Genomic DNA, 20,374 nt, shown 5'->3' on the forward strand with positions numbered 1-20,374 from the left:
GGAGAGCTGGGTTCTGGTCTCCGTTCGGTAGCTGTGGGGCTTTGGGCAGTCACTTGACCCCTTGAATGCCCCTGTTTTCTCATCTCTAACAAGAAAACTTCCCGTCTGCCCCGCCTCTATGTTGCACAGGGCTCAGAATGCATCATGGCTGTGAACGTACTTTTAAATCCGTAATCTGGGGAGGTGGGTGGGTGTGACCACGGAGGGCAGCCCAGGGCAGCCTTCTGCATCTCAGTTGAGGTGGCAGACACACGAATCTCCGTGGGGGGTAAAATTGCGTAGAGCCACACACACACACACGCACACACACACACATACATATATGTAAAACAAGTGAATGAGCTCTGGGGACTGTACCAGTGGCAGTTTTCTCGTTGTGGATCTGTACTACCATCATGCAGGAAACTGGGTGAAAAGTGGAAATACACGGGACCACCTTGTATATTGTTTTGCAACTTCCCGTGATTCTATCATTATTTCAAAATAAAAAGCTATAAAGGAAGTTTGTTTAAAAGTAAGGCCCAGGGCTTCCCTGGTGGCTCAGTGGTTAAGAATCCTCCTGCCAATGCAGGGGACACGGGTTCGAGCCCTGGTCTGGGAAGCTCTCACATGCCGTGGAGCAACTAAGCCCGTGAGCCACAACTACTGAGCCCGTGTGCCACAAGTACTGAGCCTGCGCTCTAGAGCCCATGAGCCACAACTACTGAAGCCCACGTGCCTGGCGCCCGCGCTCCGCAACAAGAGAAGCCCCCGCTCGCCACAACTAGAGAAAGCCCGCGCACAGCAAGGAAGCCCCGACACAGCCAAAAATAATTAATTAATTAATTAAATTAAAAAAAAAAAGTAAGGTCCAATAGGAATGGTTTTGTTTTCTTGAAAGAAAGCCCCATTTTAATTACCTGTTTAAGCTTAAGAGCTTACATCTCCTAGTTCTGTCACTCAGCTTTAGCTCCGGTTTCTCACCCGAGTCCCCTTCCACTGCCCCCTCCACAGTGCTGGGCACGGGCCAGCGCCAGCCTTGGAGCCCTTCCTTGGCACCAGCCTGTGCCGTGACCTTGACAAGTCACATCTGACGTCCAGGTTTTAGTTGCTCTATTGGGGAAGCAAGGACGTTCTCCCACCCACGTTCCTCCAGTCCCACTGGCCATAAAGTTCTAGGAATCTTGACCACATTGACGCCTTTGCTGGGAGAGGAGGAGAGATGGGAGTGTGCGTACTTCAGGGCTCCCCTCTGCGCCCCAGTTCGATCCTTCTCAGAGTCACCCCCGGGGGCTGCAAACACGAGATGCCCACCCGCCCCACTCTGTTTACACGGCATTAAACTTTTGCATGAGTTTGCAGTTTGCTTACCTGTTGGAAGCACTGGGGGACTAAATATTTGGAACACACCGTTATGCCCTTGCTTGGAAGCCCACAGAACTCTTGGTGATTTATAACTTCATAGTGAATCACCCACGGGGCTCCTGGCCTCTCCCAGCGCCATCCGGGCCCTGTCGGCCAGCACCATTCCCAAAGAGCAACTGGATTGTCGTCGTTTGTCTTCCCGCTGAACCACATTCATTTTCACTAGTGTTTCTAAAGTTTTGACAATATTGGTCTGTTGGCCACTCCCCTCAACCCCCATCTCTTCTTCCTCCCAAATCACTAGCAGTCGAGTTGTGGAATGACTTCAGTTCACATGACAGACTCATCGGGGGAGCCCAGGTGGGTTTTCAGGCCCTGGTTTGGGCTCAGCCTCTGAGAACTCAAGACAGCGGCACTCTGGTTGAGGGCAGAGGCAGGACAGTCTGGGGCACAGGGGGAGGATCTGCCCTGATCTTTTCTGGGCAGGAGACTGGGGAGCGTGGAGGAGCTGAAAGGGACAAGTGCCGGGATGGGGCTGTGAAGTCTGCTGGTCCCTTCGTTGTACAACGTGCCTGCCCACTCCTGCTGGGCCTGCCCCCACAGAACCCGTGAGGGGCGCAGTCTCCAGAGGCCTCACAAAGGGCCAAACCGTGGGGCTCTTACCTGCCATCATTTAAGAAGGACAGGTCAGCTCTCCAGGGGACCGTCAAGGTGACTCTGCCGGTTGTTTTAGGACAGTGTCATTTTGAAAGGACCCCAAGCGAGTAAGACAGGTCTGTAATTCGAGCTCTCAGTAGGAACACATTTCATCCTTTGCAACTTATTTCCCTCTTTTCCATGCTCTGAAACTAAATGGAGCGTGTATGAATGGCCTGTGGAAAATAAAGCTTACGTTGCCATAAAACGGATTCCCTTACTTTGTGAGCTTCGCATCAGTAAAAATCACCTTGTTCTTGGTTGGTGGCACATGGCCATTTTTTATAGTCTTTCTGATGCTCAACTTTATACCTTTTTTTCCCCAAAATAGAGAAAAATCGTGTTGTTAAATCTTTGGCAAGAAAGGAAATAGCGCTTAAGATTGTTAAGAAAGAGAGACGGCATAGGAAATAGCGCTTAAGATTGTTAAGAAAGAGAGACGGCATTAGGAAGAGTCCTTTGGTTTATTCCCCGACGGCTGCATAACTGAAGAGCTTTCCAGTCTCCCTATTGACCTGGTGCCAGGAAAGTCTTCCAGGAGAGCCAGGTCTACTTGGGGAAGCTGTGGAGAAGGCTTGGAAGATGCCTGCTTTGAGGCCAGAAGCGCAATTGATCTTTAGGGGCTATTAATAGTTATACTTCATTCTACGCCCTCCCTTTTCTTAACAGAAGGCCACTGAGAAAGCAGATGACTTAGTCTCTTGCTACTCCTACTAGTTTTGTTTCTACTGTTCTTATTTGCCATAATATAGAAGATATTAAAAAAAATAATAACCTTCCTACATTCTTGCGGAAATATTGCTGCATTTTCTCCTTTCTCCTTCAGGAGTGGGTAAAGTATTAAAGAAGATCAACAAAGCCATCGTCTCCAAGAAGAATAAAGATATTGTGACGGTGGCCAATGCCGTGTTTGTGAAGAATGGCTTTAAGATGGAAGTGCCTTTCGTCACGAGGAACAAAGACGTGTTTCAGTGTGAAGTCCGGAACGCGAACTTCGAAGACCCCGCCTCCGCCTGCGACTCCATCAACGTGTGGGTTAGGAACGAGACCAGGGGTGAGTGGCCACGGTTCCCAGGAATGAGCGGGCATGGTTTTCCACTTTGTGAATGAAAGCGTGAGTTGGGCTCTGAGACCCTCAGTGGGGCCAGCGTTTCCGGTGGCCCTTCTGTTGTGAAAGGCCTGGACCCACTGACTGCTCCGCCCTTTCTCTCTCAGAGCCCCACGGCTCAGTCCGCCTTCCTACCCTTTTCCTGCCGCCATCACCTGTGCCCCCTGGGGACTTGTCTCCCTGTGGTTCTCGGGCAGCAAGGCGGAATACCGCTCTGCAGACTCTCTTCTTTCTTCGCAGCATCTCATCTCCAGAGCCCCTGCCCACAGGCCCTTGTCTGTTTTGAAGGTTTTAGTGCTCATTCCTTCCTACTTCTGTATCCACATTCCCTTTGCCCAGAATGTGCTTCTCAGCCTTTAAGATTCGGGATTGAGCTCTCCCCACGCCTTCCTTGCCTCTTTCTTTTTACATTGAAGTATAATTGATGTACAATATTATATAAGGTACAGGTGTACAGTGCAGTGATTCACAATTTTTAAAGGTTATACTCCATTTATAGTTATTATAGAATGCTGGCTCTATTCCCTGTGTCGTACAATACATTCTTGTAGCTTGTTTTATACCTAATCGTTTGTTCCTCTTAACCCCCTGCCCTTGTGATGCCCCTCCCCCTTCCCTCTCCCCTCCCCTTCCTCACCTCTTGCTTCTGTTGTCCCAGGAAGTAGGTGGCTCCCCCGGTTATGATGGGCATATGCTTATCCACGACTGCACCCTTCGTTAGAGCACATCCACACGATGTGATTACTTGTGTACGTGCATCTCTCCCTCCACGAAACTGAAGAAATGTCTAACATCGGTGTTTTTAGCCTGTTCATTTGTAAACTTCAGGTTCAGGTGGAAACATTCAGAGGGAGAGGTAGGTCCAGAACATCAGAGGAAAGTTAAGGCTAGAAATAGAGATTTGGGAACCGTTTTTCACCGAAGGGGAGAGTTAAAGTCACAAGAGTGGAAGCAAAAGAGACTCAATACGGAGAGTAAGCCCAAAGACAAAACTTGGGGGAACTCTGGCCTTTCGGGTCATGTCTCTCAAAGCGTGGTTCCTGGGGCGTGTGTTTAGAATGCAAATCTCTGAGGAATTCCTTGGTGGTCCAGTGGTTATGTCTAGGCACTTTCACTGCTGAGGGCCCACGTTCAATCCCTGGTCAGGGAACTAAGATCCCAAGCAGAAAAAAAAAAAAAGGAATGCAGATCTCTGGACCCCAATCTACTGAGGCAGGGACCTAGCATTCTGCACTAAAGTAAGTCCTCCCCCGGTCTCCCTCCAGACTTGTAGATGTGAATATTTGCAAACCATGTGAGGGGCTAGAGAAGAGCCAGATGGGGAATGCTCTGGAGGGTGGAGGAGAGCCAGCGTGTGGTTTTGGTAAACCTGTGACATCCCTTTTCAACAGGATCCTGCACGGTGCAACCTGGGCTCCCTTCCTGAAACCACGAAATGATCAGGCGGACTGAGCCGTGGGGCTCTGAGAGAGAAAGGGTGGAGCAGTCAGTGGGTCCAGGCCTTTCACAACAGAAATGCAGGAGACCAGCAAATGGGAGGGGGTTGGTGGGCTCTTCTGAGCCTGTAGGGCTAAGAACAGAGGTAGGAAGCTGATGGCCCTCAGATGCTGGTAGCTGTATGATGTGACGTGTCAGCGCCCACCCAGCCTTCTTCTTTGCTGTGTCCTGGGAGTAGTAAGTCCCTCAGGATGCCACCCGACCATTTCAAACCACTTGAACACACACTGACTCAATGCATTTCTCACAGCAACCGGGGAAGGGAAAGCGATGAGGCTAGAAAAGTGATTTTCAACCCTGCAGACCTAACTCCCTCTGTTAAACAAAGATTTTCACTCTGTTTACTCTCTTGAAATGAAACTCGTAGCTCATATAACCTATGCACATATACACAAATTTAAAAAAAAATTAATATAATGCCAAACTGTAATACCAGGAAAAACAAAAGTTATTTATAGATGTAGTTCAGTAGGTAAACCCTTGGGTACAGCCACCCCTGAATACGTAACAGTCAGATTCTTAGAATAAGAATTGACATTCACATTGACTGTGAATTGACAGCCACAAAAGCAGACCAAGACAAGCACACTGCACTGGCGACACAAAAACCACGGGCTGTGTTACCATCGTTGAGGCAGTTTTTTATAAAACGCTGCAAAACTCTTGGTAAATTTCCGAGCAAAACAAGTACAGACTCTATTTGGTTTGCGTGGTAGTCACATTCCTGACAAATTCAGCATACATTAAAAGTATGCAAAAGAAAAGATACTTTGTGTTTACACCGGAAAAAGAATAAGGTTCTGGGCTCAGATGACAAGGAGCAGGTTTCTCAAGAACGTGACTGTGCAGCGGCGTGTTTGAAAGCAGGATAGTTCATCGTTTGGGCTGTTTTGAACACTGCAGGATGTGTAGCATCTCTGGCCACTGTCTTTGCAACCAGAAACACTCCCACAAATTTCCAAACTGCCCGCTCAGAGGCGCTTGTGTATATGTGAGGTGTCAGAAGGATCCTGGTGATCAAACTGTCCACGTGTGGAAGACTGCTGCGTGATGACATATCCTGCCCCGCAGAGAGTGGGGGAGCCTTTCCAGTGTGCTAGGGATGTGGTGATGGCCTGGCTGGGGCTGCCCTGCCACCTCTCCGTGGCCTCAGCCCCAACCATGCGGGTTTCCTCCCAACTCGCATACTCGCCATCCTCTCTCCACAGAACCCGCCCCCCGCCCCCACCCCGGTGCATCCTGCTACCTGGAATGCTTTCCTTCCCTGTTGCCCTTTGCCTATTCATTTCACACTATCTCATGAATGGAATAATAGTTACAAGCATGAGTGCCCAGTTTGAACCTCAGTTCTGCCACCTGCTGGCTGTGTACCATTAGGCAGGTTACTTAACCTCCCTGTGCCTCAGCATTCTCCTCTGTAAAATGGAGCTATAGTAGTGGTATCTACTAGAATTGTTGTAATAACATTAAGGTTGTTATGGGACTCTAAATAATAAGCATAAGTCATTTAGCAAGGTGGTTGGCACTTTGCAAAGGTTCAACGAATGTGAGCTATTTTTATAGCCATTGACTCAAGTAATACTTCCTCAAGGAATCCATCCATCCCTGACCTCATCCACCAGATCAGATCCCCCTCTTATTTGCCTTCACATCCTAAGTACTTTCACTTGAAGATATTTATTACAATTGCATTTCTAAGTCACTTATATCAGCCTCCACTTGCCTCTAATCTATAGCTTTCGGAAGGGCGGGTTTTATTTTTATTTTGTTTTGTTTTCTCAGGTAGACATCAAAGACTGGATACCTGGATGGATGGATGGTGGATGGATGGATGGGTGGATGGGTGATAGATGCATGTTTATGGTAGTTATTGATGGCAGGTCCCCCATGTGCCTCCTTGCCTCTGAACCATGCATTTCTTACACTTCTCTTTTAGCCTTTCTTTTCATTTCTTTGTGCCCCTTATTATATCTTAGTTCTACCAGTGGCAATAAGAGGCTTTATTTACCTTAGGAAAAAAGGGCAGAAGAGATTCCTTCAGACTCTCGGTGTGCAACAACAGAATAGTGAACACAGAATCTTAGGTGTGATTTTTAAAAAATGAATGACAGCGTTCTTGCTCTTGTGCAGCTCACAGTTTAGTTGAGGGAGACAGATGCTACATTTGGCTAGAATAAAATACCGCAGTGTAACTAACGGTGGTGCTGAGCATTGGGCTTTATGGAAACTCCAGGAGATAGGGAGGAGTGACAGAGAAGAGATATAAGAAGAGGGGACCACTGAGCTATGTCTCAAAGGCAAGTAGGAATTGGACTGGGTAATGGTCCCAGCAAAGGCAAGACACAGCCTTCGCTATTGGGAAAGCAACTCTCAAGAGCTTGCTATCACTGGAGCACAGAGTTCTCACTTCCTTCCCACAGGACAGAGTCTGTTCACAGATGCCGCTTTGCTTTGAGCGATGGCTATTTATATCACATGTATTTTCCTTCCAGATCCTGATGTAAGGTGGCTTTGGTGCCCCCTTGTGTAAGTAATGAGCAATGACGACACTGACTTGCCGGGCGCCCTGTGGGTCAGGGAATCCTCCAAGTGTGCTTCTTTCCCGTGACTGACGTAAACATCTGTTTATTGTACCTCCAAATCTTCTTGAGTTTCATTTCAAAGAACTTAAAGCTCTCTCTGCTGAATCAGATATTCTTGCTTCTTCAGAAGCTGTTGGTTTTATTCTCACCATTTAATGTATTGTAACTTGCATTTACATTATGAACATTTTTTAAAAGTTGGACTAAAAGCTACACTGAACTAATTTTTAATAGCTTTAGTGTTAGTGGTCTCTCTTAAACCCATACACACACACACACACACACACACACACACACACACACAGTTGAATCTTCAAAAACCAAGCAAAAGGAACCTAAATGAAAATTCAAAGCTTCAAGCACAGGTGGCACTTTAGAAGGACCTTTGTGACTTCACAAGAACAGCCTGAAATTGCAACTGTTGTGTGTGCTACATTCCTGCACAAACAAGCTGGACCATCCTGATATCTTGTGAAGAGCATCTTCCTTAACAAATAATTATTCTAAGAGAGACCCCGTTTCTTTTTATCTCTATAATATGAGCCTAAATGGACCCCTGACCCATAAATATAGATACCAATTTTAGTCTCAACTCTTCTTTAAGTAGCTATATAATAATCAGGGATTCCAAACTAATGCTCAACATTCCTAAAATCTTAAGAGAAATGAAGCATTTGCCTTTGATAACATTACACAGACTGAAGTGTTCCTTTATTTTTAACTGGGATTAAATCAACCCAGTGGTTACAACAAAGCAACACGACAACTGTCTATCTTGTGTCGACCAAAAGCCCTCACTGGCAGTCATATGTGTCAGTTATTATCAAAAACGGAGAAATTAATTATGAATTAAGTATAGCTTATGCAGATGAGCAAAATGTTCTTAAAATATGGGGTTTATGGGGAATTAGTTATAAAAGAATTTTTTTTTTTTTTTTTGCTGTACGCGGGCCTCTCACTGCTGTGGCCTCTCCCATTGCGGAGCACAGGCTCCGGACGCGTAGGCTCAGCGGCCATGGCTCACGGGCGCAGCCACTCCGCGGCATGTGGGATCTTCCCGGACCGGGGCACGAACCCGTGTTCCCTGCATCGGCAGGCGGACTCTCAACCACTGCGCCACCAGGGAAGCCCCTATAAAAGAAATTCTGGATGAAAAGTTTGGTAACCCTAAATAGAGGGTCTCTGAAGTCTTTTCTGGTTCTCTGATTTTTAGCTTGTTTTCAGCTTTTAATTTTTAGTGAGGAAAAAAATTAGAAGGGACAACAGGATATTGTAAAAGTTCTTTTATAAATCTTTGAAATTTTAAATTTTACAAATCTTTGAATTTTTAAATTTTACAAATCTTTGAATCTTAAAATTTCTCAGATTTTTCATTCCTCCCGATCCTGCAGCTGCCTTTTGCCCCCAAACGGACTGCCCGTCCTGAGTGTCCTCTGTGTCTGTTCTCTGACTGCACAGGTATGATCGACAATCTGCTGTCCCCGGATCTTCTCGACGGTGTCCTCACCAGACTGGTCCTGGTCAATGCAGTGTATTTTAAGGGTTTATGGAAATCACGGTTTCAGCCTGAGAACACAAAGAAGCGCACGTTTGTGGCAGCTGATGGGAAATCCTACCAAGTGCCGATGCTGGCCCAGCTCTCCGTGTTCCGGTGTGGTAAGTTCACACTCAGTGGGGCTCTGTCCTAGAATGTGCCAGCCGCAGAAAGGCCCTCGGGTGCTGTCACTTAGCTCAAGAGCAAACCTGCCTTTTTATGTTCTATAAAGGGCAGGGAGGAGACGGCAGGATTTTTTAAAAGCTCATGGTAAGTCTCTGCATTACTTACAAGGGTTATGTATTAATGTATAATACATGTAACGCTTTTGAAATTTAAAGATGACACAGGACAATTCACAAAATGAGAAGTATAAATGGACATGAAACATACTGCATGCGTTATCAAGTCATCATGAGCAATCTTACATTACCAAATCAAAACTAAAAGTAAAACTTAGATTTCTCTTTCACTGATCAGATTAGCAAAAATTACGAAGATTGACAAAGCCCAGTCGTGGCTCTGGCGTGGGGGCCACGTGGGCACCCTTGGGTGCTGTTGGTGGTGGGGAACCGTGGTCTGGAGGACTTTCTAGCAGCCCCGCCTCAGCAGTCTCACGCCAAGGAATTTATAATATGAAGATAATCATACACTAGCAAATAAATAGAAGCCATATATGTACATGTAGTGGAACACACATGATAATTAGATTTATATAAGCAGAAAGTTATATAATATGTGGTTGATTTCAGAAAACAAGTTACAGAACAGCAGATGCTGTTTCATCTCATTTATGTAAAATACTTTCTATATATTCATGCAGACATGTCTTGGAGGATGTTCAATAAAATGTTAAGTGGTAGTACTTCAAATGATTATTTTTCTTTGAGTTTGAAATTTTTTTTAAGGAACATGTGTCAGTTTTACAGTTGGGGGAGAAAGAAAATGACCCATCTCTGTAGTCATTACCACACATAGGTAACTAAGGCTGGTGACTGTTTTTTAAACCTACTTTCGTTGAAGTATCAGTGGTCCAGTTTAAGTTAAACTTCTTTTTCCTCTATAAGTTAGCCTTTATGTCTCCAATCTATATGTGGACCTGTGGGTCCCAAGTATGCCCTTTGCATATACAGTATATGTTAGATCAAGCATTGCTCAACGTTTCTCCAGCTGCCTAATTCTTTAAATTAAGAAATGACTCATGCTAGAGACACAATAAAGTCACTTTCCTTCCCCCATGTCTTTCATCAAACTTCCAGGTAGAATTTTGTCATTCACTCAATAAATTTTTTCAAGATAATATGTATTTAAAAGCCCTGCAGAGGGACTTCCCTGACAGTCCGGTGGTTAAGACTCTGCACTCCCGATGCAGGGGGCCCTGGTTTGATCCCTGGTCAGGGAACTAGATCCCGCATGCTGCAACTAAGACCCAGCACAGCCAAATAAATAAATAAATATTAAAAAAAAAAAAAAAAAAAGTCCTGTAGAAAGGTAGCATGCTAAACAACTGAGACCAATGAAAGGCTCTTTTTGTCCAGAACTCATTCTCAGGTTATGTTGCCCAGGAAGACGTCATGGAATGCTATCATGGCCACCAGCTCCTATCCGAAGCACAGTTATTTTATTTTGGGTCAATCTTTGTACACATTCTAATAAAACAAAATGCGAGAAGGCCTCATTTACTGTATGTTTCTGTTGCTGAAAAATAATGAATAAGTCAGTAAAGAATAAATCAGCAAGGCTTCTATAGGCATTCCCACGAAAGATTAAAATGTTTGTATTTGTAGGAATGGAAGATGTTTTTCTTGAGTATATAGGATGTTCCCAGAGCGGGAGTTACATATCCAGGTGGCTTTTCTATTAAGAACTGGTTTGTCTAAGAATTTGTGGTGTGCCTTATGGAAAGTAAGACACAAATACATTCTTATGGTCCAAGATTCAAACTCCACAGCTCCACAGTGTGGGAGATCTCTTCCCCCACCTTCCCTGATTCATGCCCTCCCTTCTCCACCCTCTTCTGAGCCCCCAGGAGACTGCATCAGTGGCCTCCCTTTTCCCCTGGCTTCCTGTTGGTTGGCTAGTGGTGTGAACCAGCAGGTGATGGGTAAGGGAGGAGAGCGGGCTTGGACATCGGCTTCCCAGCCCTCTCCTTGCATCGCCAGGGCCGCAGCATCCCTCCACCCAAGGTCTCCTGCCATCAGGACCTGCCCAAGGGCTCATTCTCTCTGGGCCACCAGCCCCTACCCTTGGCCCTCCAAGGCTAAGGCTAGTAATGGTGCCCCACTGTTTGTAGCCCAGGGTACCATCCTTATTGGCTCCTCTGTACCCTATCCTTGCCTTATAAGTGGTCCCTTCATTAAACTCTGCTGAATTGACCCAGTTTGGTGTCCTGTCTGTTAGCTGTCAGACCTTGATTGATCTCTACTGAATTCAGAACAGAACATGAAAGTCCCCTTGCTCTCATTCCCTGCCAAGTAAACGCTGTAAGTGGTCTGGGACCATCCTTCCTGCCCCCACTTTCTATGGTGTCATGGGTTTTTACTGAGTAACCTGGGATTGGAACCCAGCTCCTTCGTGGGCCAGGAGACAGAGTTCAGTGGTGTCATCTGCTCCCAGGTTTCCCTCTTTGGCCGGCAGAGCAGTTTTTCATGGAAAGACGAGGCAGGTTTGTCTTGTGGAGAAAGCTCAGCCGTCTGTGGTGGCCCCCAGTCATTTGTTTTCATGACCATAGACCACACAGCCGGTCACCATTTTCGTCCTGTCTCATCGCAGTCTGGCCCACTCGACCAGCCAGGGATGGGAGGCAGGTGGTCCTGATAGCTGAGCCAGGCCAGGCTGCCTGAACTCACTCACTCAGCCTCTGGTGCCACCTGCCCAGCGCCGCGTGGGGCCCCAGCCAAGCCTCGCCACCTTTGGTCACTTTGCTGAAACACTATCCTTCCATTTACTGTTTTTCAGCCTTCCTGACTTTTCCTTCAACATATCATCAAGGTCTCTGAGAGGATTTCCTTAATAACATTAGGGAGAGGGTAGAAAATAGGAGGGGAAAACTCTTCTGACTTAAGCCCCATAAAGTGTAAGCACTTTGAGGGCAGAGACATTTTCCATTAAAAAAAAAAGCCTTAAAGATTAGTAGAAATGTATTTCATATTCATTGCAAAGTCCTCAAATACAGCAGTATATAAGGCAGAAAGTAAATGTTACTCTATATTCCCATTTCCCAGCATAAAAAGCCCTATTAAGTGCTAGGCGTTTTGAGGCTTTTTCTGTGCATATCATTTGAGGCTTTTTCTATGCATATGTAAAATTTGTCTGTCCAACTTTTTTGCATACACAGGATTACACCATAATTTCTATTCTGTAATCTGTGTATTCATTAGTCTATCTTGGAAAACCTTTTATTGTCAATCCTCGTGGAACTACTCGATCCTTTATCAGCTGCATAACACTCCATAATGTTATAAACGTATCATAATACCTTAGGGATTGCCATTTACTTTTTTTCCTATAACAGCACTACAGTGAGCGTTCTTGTACATAAATCTTTAGATATTTGCGTCAGAACTTCTAAAGGTAATGTCCTTGGATAGGAATTGCTGAATCAAAGTTGTTACAAATTTCCTGTTTTTATGGTTATGGATTTAGATTTAAGAGACTTTTCTGCTTTGACAAAGACCACAAAGAATTCCAAACATACATACATATGTGTATATACATGTGTGTCTGTGAATATACAGTATGTTTCTAGCTTCCGCTCTTCTCTGAGTTTCCAACTCATACCTACACATCCATATTATGTCTCTAATTAGTTGTCTATTAAGTTCTGGTTCCACAGATAAATATACTCTTGCCCTTCCCATCTAGTTCTCCCCGCAGTGTTCCTTCACCCAGCAAATGGCACCAACACTCACCCAGTTGCTTAAATCACTCCTCCTTCCCCATCAACTCTCCCCAAACTCCCTTTCCACTGAAGCCTGAATACAGACTACTATATACAGTGGGTCTACTTGTTGTGGTTCTTTTTTGCAAATGTATATTTCAATTTCTACTTAAGTATAGCCTGAACAGTTCCTTAAGACTCAGAAATCCACAAAACTGCTTGTAGTAGAAGGTAATTAAAGGGACTTTCATGCTGTCATGCCCCGGAGCAGTCATTTATTAACAACTTCCCACATTTCGCAGTTTTTTTTTTTAATTAATTCATTTATTTTGGCTGCATTGGGTCTTCGTTGTGGTGCGCGGGCTTCTCATTGTGGTGGCGTCTCTTGTTGCGGAGCGCGGGCTCTGGAGCGCAGGTTCAGTGGTTGTGGTGCACAGGCTTAGCTCCTCCGTGGCATGTGGGATCTTCCCAGACCAGGGCTCGAACCTGTGTCCCCTGCATTTGCAGGTGAATTCTTAATTAATTTATTTTTGCTGTGTTGGGTCTTGGTTTCTGTGCGAGGGCTTTCTCTAGTTGTGGCAAGCGGGGGCCACTCTTCATCGCGGTGCACGGGCCTCTCACTATCGCGGCCTCTCTTGTTGCGGAGCACAGGCTCCAGACGCGCAGGCTCAGTAGCTGTGGCTCACGGGCCTGGTTGCTCCGCGGCATGTGGGATCCTCCCAGACCAAGGCTCGAACCCGTGTCCCCTGCATTAGCAGGCAGATTCTCAACCGCTGCGCCACCAGGGAAGCCCGGCAGGTGGATTCTTAACCGTTGCGCCACCAAGGAAGTCCCTTTTTCGCAGTTTCTAAAAATGAGCTCTACCAGTGTAGGAACCTAATGTTTTCTTTGAAGATTAAAGGGCTTATTAGGAAGTGGGTTTTTTCCTCACTTTCCAATCAATTTTTCAGTTCCTGCTGAGACCGTTTTATCATGCAGGGTAATAGTAAAGGTGAAGACTCCCATCTTGGACTCTCAGGCAGCCCCAAGACGGGACCCGGGCAAGAAGGAGAGTCCACGTGTGTCCGGAGCTGGGGCCAGTCACCCTGGGTACCTGAGCAGCCCTGCAGGCGAGGGCGGCACATGGGGACCTGAGACACCGAGCACCCCCATGAATTGCCCGCATATTTCTTCCTCAAGGAGAAGCTGTCATGTCATCCTGTAGTGTCGTGTATTCTAAGAGCTTCACCATTCTTACCATATTTTACAGCTAAAAGTGTTTGTTGCATAACGAAGACACAGTACGCTGTCTCTCTCTCTCTCCATCGGTGCCTCTGTCCCAACCCCTGTCTATGGACAACTGGCTTACTGAAGTTCCTTGTCTCAGTTGCAGTGATTAGCAAAGTCATCCCCAAAGAAAAGACAAGTGACAATCATGAGAGAAACTCACTTTCTCTTTTCTCTCGTTCTTAAATATGTTGTGCTTCTGGGTCATTCGGGGGAGGAGGGAGAGGGAGCCAGTGTTCACTGGGCACCCACCGTGGGCCAGGCCCTGCTGAGTACCTTATAGGCATATGTCTTCTAATCTCATCATCACAACAATCCTGTGAGCTACACACTGCAATATCCCTGGTCTCTCCATGCTCCAAACCAGGAGGCACACAGAGGTTAAGTAACCTCAGCAAGATCACCGAGGTCTTCTTCAAAAGTTGGAAGTGTTTCAGAAAACATTTCAGACATCCACCGTCATCTAGAAATGCTGGTTTTCCATTCACCTGGTTAATTCTTACAACTCTCCCATCGCATGTCTAATGTAAAGGTTCTGTGGGCTCCTAAGGCATGCTCTGTGGAAGGCTTTTTCTCCCGGGAGTTCATGGCCCCTCTGGGCCCCATGCTCATGCCCTGGGCTTCTCTCCAGCGCCTCTCATGTCTGTACTTGCGTCCACTCAGATGGGCAGTGCTCAGCTGTACTGCTCAGTTGCTAAATGTTTTGAACATTTTACGTGGGGATAAAAGGGTTCTAAGATCAAATTAGTTTTGGAAACCTGAGAATAACTAGAGTTAAACAGTTTTCTTCGGGATATCTCAGAGCCTTTCTAGCATTGGTGTATATTTTGAATCTGCAGGAAGAATCGAGTGTCTGGGGCTTCCTCAACTTCCTGGGATGTGGAATCTGTTTTGTCTACCGGACATCTTGCAGGGATGTGTGTTCTCTAGACGACATTCAGAGAAATGCTGGTTTAAATCCTTCTTGTGTTTTCATCAGTAAGCACAAGTACCATAATGTATCAAAAAGCCCTAATGGTAGCTACTGGAATGAATGAAGAGTGAGTAGGAAGTCAGGCAGTGAAGGAGGATCATCTTTGCCATTAGACGTACTGAGTCCTGGTCCACCTTTTAGCCATGTGTCCCTTGGTAAGTTACTTAATTTCTCTAATTGTAGCCTCCCCAGCTGTAAAATAGGACTGCGTATACCTACCTCATGGGGCGCTGTAGAGGCTAATTGCGTTGGGGTGGTTGGTGTGGGCCCGGCACAGAGTGGACCCTAAATAGTGGAAGCTGTTTACCCCCACCCTTCCTCCCTCCTCTTCACATGCATTCAGAGACACCACCAAAAGAATCATTCTTAGGCAGCTCAGATTCATTCCTTCATCCACATGATAAGGGTCAACTTGCAAAACACTGTATGCTAAGTGCCTTGTGATCTAGTTAAATTCTACTCAACAGAATTAGTATGACTTTAGTGATAGCCAAAGGTATTCTGTTAAGACATGTCTAGACTGAAGAATTCTTTACCAGGGAAGGAAGAAATAATTGCCCTTATCTTTGACTTTGTAAGCAAGCTATTTTTATTTATTTTCTTTGAATTTTTGAATTTTATTTTTTTTATACAGCAGGTTCTTATTAGTCATCCATTTTATACACATCAGTGTATACATGTCAATCCCAATCGCCCAATTCATCACACCCCCACCCCCACCCCCCACTGCTTTCCCCCCTTGGTGTCCATACCTTTGTTCTCTACATCTGTGTCTCTATTTCTGCCCTGCAAACCAGTTCATCTGTACCATTTTTCTAGGTTCCACATATATGCGTTAATATACGATATTTGTTTTTCTCTTTCTGACTTACTTCACTCTGTATGACAGTCTCTAGATTCATCCACGTCTCTACAAATGACCCAGTTTCGTTCCTCTTTATGGCTGAGTAATATTCCATTGTATATATGTACCACATCTTCTTTATCCATTCGTCTGTTGATGGGCATTTAGGTCGCTTCCATGACCTGGCTATTGTAAATAGTGCTGCAATGAACACTGGGGTGCATGTGTCTTTTTGAATTATGGTTTTCCCTGGGTATATGCTCAGTAGTGGGATTGCTGGGTCCTATGGTAATTCTATTTTTATTTTTTTAAGGAACCTCCATGCTGTTCTCCAAAGTGGCTGTATCAATTTACATTCCCACCAACAGTGCAAAAAGGTCCCTTTTTAGCCACACCCTCTCCAGCATTTGTTGTTTGTAGATTTTCTGATGATGCCCATTCTAACTGGTGTGATGTGATACCTCATTGTAGTTTTGATTTGCATTTCTCTATTAATTAGTGATGTTGAGCAGATTTTCATGTGCTTCTTGGCCATCTGTATGTCTTCTTTGGAGAAATGTCTATTTAGGTCTTCTGCCCATTTTTGGATCCAGTTGTTTGTTTTTTTAATATTGAGGTGCATGAGCTGTTTATATATTTTGGAGATTAATCCTTTGTCCATTGATTCGTTTGCAGATATTTTCTCCCATTCTGAGGGTTGTCTTTTTCGTCTTGTTTGTAGTTTCCTTTGCTGTGCAAAAGCTTTTAAGTTTCATTAGGTCCCATTTGTTTATTTTTGTTTTCGTTTCCATTACTCTAGGAGGTGGATCAAAAAAGATCTTGCTGTGATTTATGTCAAAGAGTGTTCTTCCTGTGTTTTCCTCTAAGAGTTTTATAGTGTCCGGTCTTACATTAGGTCTTTAATCCATTTTGAGTTTGTTTTTGTGTATGGTGTTAGGGAGTGTTCTAATTTCATTCTTTTACATGTAGCTGTCCATTTTTCCCACCACAACTTATTGAAGAGACTGTCTTTTCTCCATTGTATATCCTTGCCTCCTTTGTCATAGACTAGTTGACCATAGGTGTGTGGGTTTATCTCTGGGCTTTCTATCCTGTTCCATTGATCTATATTTCTGTTTTTGTGCCAGTACCATATTGTCTTGATTACTGTAGCTTTTTAGTATAGTCTGAAGTCAGGGAGTCTGATTCCTCCAGCTCCGTTTTTTTCCCTCAAGATTGTGTTGGCTACTTGGGGTCTTTTGTGTCTCCATACAAATTTTAAGATTTTTTGTTCTAGTTCTGTAAAAAATGCCTTGGTAATTTGATAGAGATTGCATTGAATCTGTAGACTGCTTTGGGTAGCATTTTCACAGTATTGATTCTTCCAATCCAAGAACATGGTGTATCTCTCCATCTGTTTGTATCATCTTTAATTTCTTTCATCAGTGTCTTATAGTTTTCTGCATACAGGTCTTTTGTCTCCCTAGGTAGGTTTATTCCTAGGTATTTTATTCTTTTTGTTGCAATGGTAAATGGAAATGTTTCCTTAATTTCTCTTTCAGATTTTTCAACCTTAGTATATAGGAATGCAAGAGATTTCTGTGCATTAATTTTGTATCCTGCAACTTTACCAAGTTCATTGATTAGCTCTAGTAGTTTTCTGGTGGCATCTTTAGGATTCTCTATGTATAGTATCATACCACCTGCAAACAGTGACACTTTTACTTCTTCTTTTCCAATTTGTATTCCTTTTATTTCATTTTCTTCTCTGATTGCCTTGGCTAGGACTTCCAAAACTATGTCAAATAATACTGGTGAGAGTGGACATCCTTGTCTTGTTCCTGATCTTAGAGGAAATGCTTTCAGTTTTTCACCATTGAGAACAATGCTTGCTGTGAGTTTGTCATATATGGCCTTTATTATGTTGAGGTAGGTTCATTCTATGCCCACTTTCTGGAGAGTTTTTATCATAAGTGGGTGTTGAATTTTTTCAAAAGCTTTTTCTGCATCTATTGAGATGATCATATGGTTTTTATTCTTCAATTTGTTAATGTGGTTTATCACATTGATTGATTTGTGTATATTGAAGAATCCTTGCATCCCTGGGATAAATCCCACTTGATCATGGTGTATGATCCTTTTAATGTGTTGTTTGCTAGTATTTTGTTGAGGATTTTTTAAGCAAGCTATTTTTAGAATAGGGAAGTTCTCAACCCAAATTGCTCTCTTCCCTCTGAAGCTACCCTGGTGATCAGCAACCATTCATGCCCCTTCTGGAAGTCACCAAGGATGCACTGAACCTGCCTCTGATTTCTTTAGGGTCTACAAGCACCCCCAGTGACTTATGGTACAACTTTATCGAGCTGCCCTACCACGGGGAAAGCATCAGCATGCTGATCGCGCTGCCGACAGAGAGCTCCACCCCACTCTCGGCCATCATCCCGCACATCAGCACCAAGACCATAGACAGCTGGATGAGCACCATGGTGCCCAAGAGGGTGCAGGTCATCCTGCCCAAGTAAGTAGCCCCTTTCCCTAAAAGAGAAAACAACAGGACTACTCGATCCCTGGGAGTGATTGTGTCAGTTACTGGACAACTGAAGGCTGAAATAGACATATCATGAAACCTGCCTCATTTTGCAGAAATTGCATGGTGGGACTACAAGGCTGTGCTTTTGTAAAAGTTGGTTTTCAATCCCTGTGCCTCTTATATGGCAGGATAGTGATGATGGGGAAGGAAAGAAGGCAGCCTGGTCTCTAAGCCTCCACAAGACTACAGCTCTTGTGCCACTACAAGGGCTTTTAATACAGGTCACTGTTCAAAAGACTGAAAAGCAGATGCATATCATCATCTGATAGTATGCTGAAAATACAGTGAAGTTTAGTAGTGCTCCGTGTGTTTTGATAAGGAGTTTCATCTTAGGTACTTAAGTTTTAGCTGCAAGTTGCTAAAGGCCAAGGTCCAAAAGGTAGGTAATAAGGAAATATTTTGAAGCCACCCAGGCAGAGTTCTTACATTAGTATCTAGGGCAGTTTTTCTAGTATACCCTAAAAGTATAATATAAATGAAACCTGAACTGTTAGGACTTGAAACCAAGGGGAAAGGAATCCCAAATTCTGTCTGATTCCTAAATTTCTAACAGGTCAGAGAATACTTTGCCCAGATCTGTGAAGCAGGCAGTGAATGTCCCCTTTTTACAAACTTTTCAACATTACTGTTTTGTCAGTACCCAGGGCTTTAAACCACCCAGGCCTCAGTGGTAGTGGCAATACTTTCCGGTTCTAATAGCTTTTAATTCTCTAGCCACTGAGTTAAGTAATCAGAAGAGTACATGCATAATAAGTATTAGTAATTCTTATTAGTATTAGTAATTCTCCCAAGAATATTTCTTTTTTTTTAATTAATTAATTTATTTATTTATTTTTGGCTGTGTTGGGTCTTCATTTCTGTGCGAGGGCTTTCTCTAGTTGTGGCAAGCGGGGGCCACTCTTCATCGCGGTGCGCGGGCCTCTCACTATCGCGGCCTCTCTTGTTGCGGAGCACAGGCTCCAGACGTGCAGGCTCAGTAGTTGTGGCTCACGGGCTTAGTTGCTCCGCGGCACGTGGGATCTTCCCAGACCAGGGCTCGAACCCGTGTCCCCTGCATTAGCAGGCAGATTCTCAACCACTGCGCCACCAGGGAAGCCCGAGTATTTCTTTTTGTTGTAAAATAAGCCTTCACATAGGCAGTGCTTGCCATAAATGAAGAAGCTGGTGATGTAAATAAATTATAGTTATAATGGTAAATTACCATATAAATTACCATAATAGCCCATCTGTGATGAGAATCTGCTCACTTAGCCTTGCCGCTTTTCCACAGGATGTGATAAAATCTGGTAAAACGTCCTCTGATGCTAGATTTAATAACTGACATTTACATATCTATAGCTATAACGCCAGATAGTCCACAAATGTCCAAGAAATCCATATCACACCCAAATGAATACCACTCCTAATGTTTGCCCCTGTTTTAATGGTAAAATGCTTCCAGAATCCCAACACGAACTAGCAGCAATGTATTTCCTCTCTTTTGACCATCCCCAATCCCAGTAAGTATGGTGGCTCTTACAGCAGCCAAGATCATGGCTCTGTTGTTGGGTATGGGGAAGAACAGTAGATATTCCAGAATACCAGACACTCATCAACACCCTGTTACTGAATCCAAGCTTGTATTTCTCGCCACATGACAGACCAGTAAATCAAGAAATATCAAGGAATAGCAACTTTATTCAGGAAGCCAGCAGACTGAGAAGATGGTGGACTAGTGTCCCAAAGAACCATCTTGCCTGAGTTAGAATTCAGGCTTCTTTTATACTAAAAGGGGAGGGAGTAAAGTCAAACATTTCCTGGTTCCCATCAGCCTCCAGAGGGGATGTGTTCATTTCTTCCTTCCTGCAGTCATTCACAGGTGGGCCTGGTCAAGATAGTTACTGTGAGCTAAACAGAAGTATTTTAGCTTAATGCTTATTACCTGGGAGGCAGGGTTCCCAGAGATGGGCCATTTATGTGTAATTTAAGCTTATAGGCAACATCCCTTTAATGATTAACTTGCAATAGCATACAAAGTTTCTTCCCTATTGCAACCCTGCATCTCCTCATCAGCATAAGAGAAAGTGCTTCTGTAGATCTTC

At 44.5% G+C, this 20,374-nt stretch overlaps 1 protein-coding gene across 1 annotated transcript in view; it reads left to right on the plus strand.

The window, feature by feature from the left end:
- The window catches only part of SERPINE2 (serpin family E member 2), a 72,212-nt gene that overhangs the window by 46,401 nt on the left and 5,437 nt on the right, over nt 1–20,374 (plus strand). The window contains exons 3-5 of the mRNA XM_060015503.1: nt 2,867–3,094; nt 8,686–8,883; nt 18,023–18,221. Coding sequence (XP_059871486.1) covers nt 2,867–3,094; nt 8,686–8,883; nt 18,023–18,221 — 625 coding nt within the window. The remainder of the gene's footprint in view (nt 1–2,866; nt 3,095–8,685; nt 8,884–18,022; nt 18,222–20,374) is intronic.

Source organism: Delphinus delphis, chromosome 7, assembly GCF_949987515.2.
Source record: "Delphinus delphis chromosome 7, mDelDel1.2, whole genome shotgun sequence".
NCBI lineage: Eukaryota > Metazoa > Chordata > Mammalia > Artiodactyla > Delphinidae > Delphinus > Delphinus delphis.